The sequence below is a fragment of the Limulus polyphemus genome, unplaced genomic scaffold (genome assembly GCF_000517525.1).
Source record: "Limulus polyphemus unplaced genomic scaffold, Limulus_polyphemus-2.1.2 Scaffold127, whole genome shotgun sequence".
Taxonomy (NCBI): Eukaryota; Metazoa; Arthropoda; class Merostomata; order Xiphosura; family Limulidae; genus Limulus; species Limulus polyphemus.
In genome coordinates, this window is record NW_013665737.1 from 642346 (window position 1) to 651330 (window position 8985).

The 8985-nt window shown below is 29.9% G+C and overlaps 1 protein-coding gene across 2 annotated transcripts in view; it reads right to left on the reverse strand.

The window, feature by feature from the left end:
* Positions 1-8985, reverse strand: part of LOC106473172 — a 42890-nt gene that overhangs the window by 19166 nt on the left and 14739 nt on the right. For both annotated transcript variants that reach the window (XM_022402656.1, XM_013933857.2), the window contains exons 7-8: positions 6941-7075; positions 2753-2926 (exon numbers count right to left, since the gene is read on the reverse strand). In XM_022402656.1, the coding sequence (XP_022258364.1) occupies positions 2753-2926; positions 6941-7075 (309 nt within the window). The remainder of the gene's footprint in view (positions 1-2752; positions 2927-6940; positions 7076-8985) is intronic.

Here is an 8985-nt window from a genome sequence, read left to right on the forward strand (position 1 = left end):
ATTTTAGTTATTTTTATAATTAGACAAAGAATAAACATGAAAAACAAGAAACAAAGTACTCAACCAATCTTCTTTTTTATTGCTGTCAATTGTCGAAAAGAGTTAACCCTAATTTTTTTTATACCAATGATAGTAATGCACCAAAGAATATAGACTAATAATATGCAAAAAAGTAAACAAATTTCCTTACTATCACAAAATTTTTCTGGCTTTCTAACTATGCAACAAGGGTCATTACAAACTCATCCAAATTAGTTGTTAACTTTCTCACTGGAACGATGTTGGTACTCTGAGTGAAATTGATGTTTAATCGTTCAGAACATAACATTATACGTCATTTGGTAGATGAAAACCTTGACTTTCTATTGGTTATAGGTAATATAATTAAACCTAAGAGAAAACTATTAATGAATTCTGAAAGAGTGGATGTGACAGGTAGGTGCGGCAGGAGAGGTCTGATTTTCTATTCGATAGCTCTGTAACAAAACAAAATTGAAGACTATGAAAATTATACTTAGTCTGAGCAATGACGATTTTATATAGAGTAATTTATGTTTAATTTGTACCTTTTTGAGGGGTGGTAGATAAAATTAGGAAGATGACATGCTAAAAGAAAATGTGTCACTTGGGTCACACTAGTGGAAATTCAGGATTTTTAATAATATTGTCTATTAGAATTAAGAACTTAAAATTTATATACTATTAAAATATGGATTATTAGCTAAGATTTTATGCTATTCTAATTGGTATAACAAACAAAAAGTAGTTTAATAAAGTTTTGAATGTAAGACACTAAAACTTGTGTCATGTGCAGTAAAGGATACCCGTGTGATAGGGTTAATAATATGTGTGTATTAAAGATGTCTTTGAATTGATAAAGTCAGTCTGACTCAGACTTTGACATGTGATGTTCATTTGAAGAATAAAAGTACTTTTTCCATCATACAGTTTGCATTTGCATAACCTCTAAAAGCATATCTAAAGGTTTTATTGGTATCTCTTTATATTGTATTTGATATTTTCACTACTCTAAAATGAAATGTTACAAAAACAGCAATGTACGGAAAAAGGAAAAGTTAATAACTTTGACACCAAATTCATAATATCATGGTGAATGGCACTCTGTACAAGGTCATGGCATGCATACTTTGGCTCCTCGCCCATACACATAGGATTAATTTACAAAAATTGTTTGATTTGTGTTAAAATATTTTTAAGCATAAAGTTTTACTATTCTGTAAAAATTGTAACTAAAATTCAACACTATTTTATCCAGTAGTGTTTTTATTCAATGCAATAAAATAGACCATACAACAGATGTGTCAAATCAACACACCAGGGTGCCTAAGTTAAGGCAAAAACTCTTGTCATTTTTTCAGATCTCATTAAAAGCTAGTTAAAAAAATTATATTTAAAAAACTATTTCAATATCATAATTTCTGAAGGGAAGACAAAAGTGAAAAGGACTAGAACAAAAATAATTTCATAAGAACATATGATCCAAAGATCTTATTAGAAATATCTATTGCAGCTACAGAGATACTATTAATTAAATTTAATTGTTTGTTTATCAGAATTTCCACGTAAAGCTACACAAGTATTATCTATAAACAGCCATCCCTAATGTTGACACTCTAGAGGGAAGGCAGATAATCAACAGCACCCACTACCAATTTTGGGCTACTCTTGTCTGACTAAATTGGAGATTCAAACTGTTAGGTATACATGACTGTTTCTGTTTAAGTATAGTGCGAGTGTTAAATTTACTTATTTTTAGAAGGGATAGTTTATCGAACCATACATTGTGTAGTTCAATTGTTGTGTTATTACATCATGTTCAAGAACATTCTAAGCTTTTCCCATTGTTTTGATTGAGTATTATTGCATCATAATATCTCATAGTGTGTAGAACGTTCTTGGCCTCAGTCAGGCTATAAATACGAGTACAAAATATAGTCCGAGTAAGATATAGTTAGATACAGAAGTTAGTCAGATAGATAACTAGATCTAGACTGCATGATTGTGAATTTAGCCATGAAAAGCATATATTGGTAATGTTTAAAGTAAAATTATCACAGATTGTATTGCAATAACAGAGTAGAGAATAATAATTTGTCTTATCAATTGTGTTCCAAGGTAATTTAACAAACCTGTACAACTGAGGTAGCCAACAGTGTAATTTTAAATTATTATCACTCATTGTATTGTAATAACAAAGCAGAGAAGAATAATTCATCTTGTCAATTGTATTCTAAAGTAATTGAACCAGCCTGTGTGGACTTTGATGAAAAAGAGACTATTATTTAAAGTTCTGGATACAACTGTACAGTAATAATCAACAGTGTTACAAACATTTGTATATACATTTGACTTGTTTTGATATATTATTTTAAAACAAATGGACTGTGTGGTGTTTGTTTATCGTTGAACTTGATCATAAACAAGTCACAGGCACCTACTGTAAAGAATCCAGCCCATCCATACATAAAACCTGATATGAACATCACTCTTAGAAAGCAGTCATGGAACCAAAGTATGAAGCACATTGTTGCAACAATGGGAAATGAACCATAAACCCACAGATTTACAATTTGAGCACACAAATTAATAAGCCACACTTGGCCTTATTACCTAAAAGTAAAATTTTATAAGTAAAGAAAGATGATAGTATGAATATTACTAAACAAACATTTTCTTACAGTTGTCATGAGTAATATATGAAAAATAGGCAATGAATGCTTTATAATCTCACCTTTTCATTTGTAAGCAGTCTACTTTTCTGTTCAGCATTATGGTACAATTCTTGAACAGTTATTAACTTATTTTGTAGTTCAGTGATTAGCTGTTGACTCCTCACTTTCATTTGTTTCAGCTCAACTAGCTTTTTGTCCATTTCAGATTCCCTTATTAATGTTTCTTCTTGTTCCTTGGGTTAATAAAACAGGGCATATTAAAATATAATCAGTGAAAAAACAAACATAACATTCTCTTCTTGGTGTCAATCAAATATTTTATCCATTACCTTATGCATGAGAAGGGACTCCAAAAACAGTTAAAAATATAGTTGTCACTCAGCAACAATTTTTCAATCACTCCAAATTTTTATAAATATTGATTTGATTAAAATAACCCTTTAACCACAGGTACCCCTTTAAACTTTTCTACGGGAGTCACCATGTTACATTCAAATTTAATAACATCTTTACTATCGATTTATGCGATTAAATTAACATTACAATGTATGTTATGATTTGAAGTTTTCTGTTATCTAAGTTTTAAGTCCTTTATTTCAAAGGAAACCTCTAAAAACTACTTAAACTTCAGATGTAATGTCATGTGACAAATGAGCTATGAAAATTCTCTACTTTGGCACTCAGTATCTTCAATAATACAATGGTAGTCTGCAGATCTACGTCTATACTATAACATGCTTACATAACCTTTTGACTCCTACATTTTAAAGATCTCTGAATAAATGCATTTGAAACAAGTAATAATTATTTTCAACCCCTGACAGGTGCCATGTCTACCTTCAACAGTTTTGTTTGAGCCTTGCAGCCTACATGTAGATGTTACATACACATGTATATAGTTATCAGAAATAGTTCATTTTACAATATAATCTAGGATTGGTTATTTTGAAATTGGCATACAGTTGTCATCACAGAATACATATAACTGACTGTAGTATTGTTGACTGCTTGATCGACTATAGCCCTTGCAGTTGTTTCTTACCTAAATATGTTATAGTTAATTATATATTAGTTATGTTTTAAAATGCACAACTGAAAGGTTTAAACATTTTTAAATATATGTCATACCTATGTCAGTTCTCAAGGCTTACGATATTACACAGTGCACACAAATTTTGCCAAAGGATTGCACATATCTGCCAGACACCATACTATGCCTCAAGGGCACCATTGACTTGTGGCAAGATGAATAATAAGTGGTAAAGGACAAGAAAGGAAAATAAAACATTAAAAATTAACTATATGTGACAAGGAAAAGACCTGAAATTACGAATTTAACAAAAGGAAAATCTTTAAAGATATTCTAAAAAAAAATTAAATTTTCTTTTTCCTAATTTTAATTATTTCATTGCATTGTACGTTGATGATAATGAGTTAGTGATGTGGTAGAGAAAATGGAAAATAAAATATAAACATTTACTTTTCAAAAAATTTTAATATTCATTTAGGAGGTTCTTGTGGTCATGCAAATGAAATATGAAAACTGTAAGATGAAGTATTTTTATACTTAAAATGAAAATCACCTCGCACTCAAAGTATTTTAACAGTTAGAGTGCAAATAATTATTATAGAAAAATAACATTTTTATTAGAAAATGCAATTAAAATAATGTCATTCTTTGTGTACAAAATACTTATAAACTTTAACAAAAAATCTTGCAAGATTTTGTGAGGAATGCTCAGAGTTACCTTGTTTTTTACATAAATGTCCTTCCCCAGTCATACTGATGCAAATTGAATTAACCCGATGGGCAAGTGATAATATGTCTTATAAATCCAGATTAACTATAGTAAAGAAGTAAAAACAACCAAATTTCATATTTTTAATGTACCCAAAGTATGAGCACATTTGATACCATGGCATGCTAACCACATGTTAACACAACCTGGCCAAATTCTTCAATCCCATTTTACAATCATTTACAAACCGTGTTTCATACACTTCTGTCAGTGGAATAAATCAATCCTAACTCTTATAAAGTCTTTTTAGCTAGTTTCAACATCTTTTCAGCATTAATTTTCATTCCTATACATAAAATGGTTCACTCTTACTTCTCAAACTATTTGGGAAAAACATCTTTTTATAGGCTTGTTCAAACTACAATTTAACCTCCCAACAAAAATAATGCAATTTTTTCAACATCTTTCATGAACAAATATATGAGACATTCTAATATGAGAAACAGTCAGAAATGGTTTTGGTACTGTCCCACCATCCAATAGTTGAATCTCATCCAGTACAAAATATTTTTATTTTTTTTGCTACCAAGAACATATTTATTATTTTCTTAATTCACAGTAGGTTTGTATTAATCTATATCTCATATAAAGCACAAAAATCTGTCTGTCTGTCTATTATCTAACTATTACTAGGTTGCTGGGCCAAACTCAATCAAACTTTGGAGGATAATAGTTTAGAAGAGGGGGCATGCTAATGTGGGGTTCACAACCCCCTCCACCTCCCATTATTGCTGTTATTGAGCATTTATTACCTTTAACGTAAGTTAACGTTAACTACATCCATAGATGGCACCACATCCTTACACCTTACAATAGGGGTAGTGTCTCACTTCTGTTGGTGGAGGGTTGCTGCATAATCATTTGCATGTAAGTATGCAGAAAAAAGTGGTAGTATCAAGGCTAGTGGCAAATGACAATTTGCAACAATAGAGGGCAGTACAAGTCGAGAAAACTTTTTGGTAGAAGAGTTAAGATATCATATCGAAATGTTGACTACCCAACATACAAAGTAATTTTGATTTTGTATTGTCTTGGCAAAAATATGAGCAAAGCTATCTCTCAGACATTAACTTTTCAAATATATTCACCTAACATTTTAGCTGCTTTGTTCTTGTTCTTGATAAAACAAGAACAATATATATATATATATTTTTTTTTTAATTTATTTATTTCTCTTCTTAGCTTTTGTTCTTTCTTAGCCAACTAACTTTTTTACTCAGTTTTCTTTCACTTTTTTAGACCAATTAGTCATATGCTATATAGTATCTATACCATTCTTTCAACACACATGGAAGAAGCTGCCTTAAAATGTATTCTGTTTGCTGAATATGAAATAAACATTCCCATACTAATGTTTTTCAAACAAATTTACAATGATCCCAAAAATTATTCTTTTTTTGTAGGGTGAGAAAAGGGTTCAAGTTGGTCTAAATTATAATGTCGTGTACATGATGTAGTAGCTTATAACTATAAAGGTATTTACAGATAAGGCCTATAGCATCAGATAATCATATAAATAATTATACATAGTATATGATTGTGACAATAGATAAATATAAACAATAACATAAGCAGATTACAAAACTCAACGTGAAACATGAAAACTTTGTGCATATCTATATTATTACAATCTAATGTTCTAAACAACACATTAAGAACAATTATAAAGAAAAGTTATTTTTATAATTAACATGTTAGATCTACTGAAAAGCTTTGATGAAATGAGAGTATTATTTTTATATAATAATAAAAAATGTTAATCCTCTATCAAGTATGTAACCAAAGAATTAAGGGGTTGTTTTTTATATTAGTTTAATAATAAAACATATCTACTGAGAAAAGCTAATAACTTTAATTTTATCCTCAATTTCCTGATAATGAATCCATACACTACAATCAATATCTAGGTAGAATAATTATTTGACAATACTCTTGGACAAGATTAAGTGTTAAGAGGAGATAGTATATGTGACATCATAACCTGCAATGCAAACATTCATACATAAATATATCTAACAACATTTAAAATTTTCGAACAGTGACTTGAAGTCAAGTGACTTTGTTCATAATTAGCATTATCCTTTTATTATCAAGAATCAAACAGACATACATGGCCAATGCGTGTAGATTTTGCACTCGTCTTTCATTCTGAACCTTATGCAGAAGGTAGTCCATTATATTTGTTATAAGAGATTACAACACTTTAATTACGAAATGGTACACTCGTGCCATTAAACCACATTAAATGCAGATAAACAATGTACTCACATTGATAATCCATGGTTTAAGCAAAGTCTAACTCAAGCTAAGTAAGATTATTTAACTGGGTTCATTGCCATGGTATAAACAAATTCTGTTGTAGATCTAATTTTTTTAAAAATGTTTTATGTGTTGCCCTTCTTCAGGAGATGTCACTGCAGAATTATGATAAAATTTCAACCAACTTACTCTTGTCAAATGGGTCTGCAAGGATTGGATTTCAGAATTCATGTCTTTTACTTTTTCTTCAAATTTCATGGATTGAGACTTCTCTTGCTGAAGTTGTTCAGAAAGTTCCCGATTTTGATTTATCAAGTTCTTGATCTAAATGTAAATAATAACTATATATATAATTGAAGATAACATTTTCTTACACTGATAATGTATTTCTGATAGGTACTTACCTCCTCTCACCCAAAGCTATCTCGATCCTAGTGCAGCTAGCTCCCTCTACAATTCTAGAGTAATTCTCACTTTCAAGAATTGGCAGGTACAAACCAGAAACACTGGATATCAGTGGGGAGGAAGGATGGGAAGTGGGTGAGAAGAGGTAAGTATCTATTGGAAATACATTTTCAGTGTAAGAAAATGTTAACTTCCAAAACGGTCTTTCCTCCTCTCACCCAAAACTAGAATCCTACATTGTAAAGGTGGAGGGTTCAGTGAAGGAGCATCAATATCTAATCAAGTGGAAAGAAACTACACTTAAAGAAGAGGTGAGCAAGAATATGAAATAAAAACACACCTGTGGGATATAGCACTACTTCTGGAAGATACTATTTCATGAATTTATGTCAATAACTGTGGTATAAAAATGTAGATTATAATTCAGATTTTAGTATTATACTTTACTCAATTTCTTAATTTAAAAGTCAATATTAAAATAATGCAGCTAAACATCAATTTTTGTGTGTCATGTGGTATGTTGAATGCAGCACTGGTTCAAATTAGATGTTTGTTATGACAAAATACAAAATATACAGTTTCATACAAATTAGGAACTCAAACTACCAATATTGCCAAGCTAGAATACAAAATAAGAATGTCTTATCTTTTCTATTTGCTAAGATATTGCTCATGTAATAAATCAAACAGTGGCAACCTGCCCACCTCTTTCCATTTTTTGGAAACTACTACTCTTTTATACTCTTACTTCTATATATGACATGAATAACCAATCAGAAGCTCAGAATGTGTTCCCCTAGTGGCTTTCTCAGCCATTTCAACTGGCTTGGACACAATTCTCTCTTTTGAACCAATATTTCAAGGAGATAGGGTGTGTCTTTAGTCTGCTCGAAATTTCATATTTTTTTAGACTGAAATACATCTTAGTTACTAAGCTTGATAAATTATAGTAGAATTCTATGGTACTGATGTAGGATTTAGGATTTTTTAGTTATTCAAATGTATATATATATAAACCTAAAAAAATTATTATGTTTCATATCCTCCATGTGTCAAATTTTGAAAGGCTTAGCAACCTACGTCAAGCACCAACCGAGTACAAAGATTGTAACTAGAAGAGATAATTGTTTGCTTTACTTCTTTATTTACTGTTCTAAGTTTTAAGGAAAATAAGTTCAAGAACTAATTTAAATAATCTATTATTAATATATTATAATAGCAATAATCTATATGCATATATAATGTATAATAATTGAAATGTGACTGTATTTTACTAAATACTAGTCTACTAAGACACAGCCATGACAAGTTACTTTGTACAGAACAAAGGTCAGTTTTATGTTATTGGATACAATAACATAATTGCATGTGTTCCGCATCATTATAATTTCTGCATTGTTAGCCAGGTACGGCTGAAAGTTTAATATAATAAAAATAAAATATATATAAATGTATAATGTTATGAGACATAAGCTATTTAGTCTAAACATTTATGTTTTCATGTTATACTTTGTGTTCATTCTAGAATGAAAGAGGCATAATTTATAATTTTTCCAATTTTTTATGGTGGTTATGAGATTGGTCAAATCTACCAAACCCGTACAGAGATTCATTACTGAAAATAACAGGTAAAATATAAAGGTTTTTCTTAAGAAACGTTTGATAACTATCTGAACATTACAAAGATCTCACATGTGAAATTTGAAAATTTTCTGTTGCATAAGAGTATTTTTAAACTTAAAATGAAAATTACTTTGCATATTAGATAGACAACATACAAATAGAAAAAAAAAAAAGGCATGAGAAAAACATTGCTTTACAAACCTTAA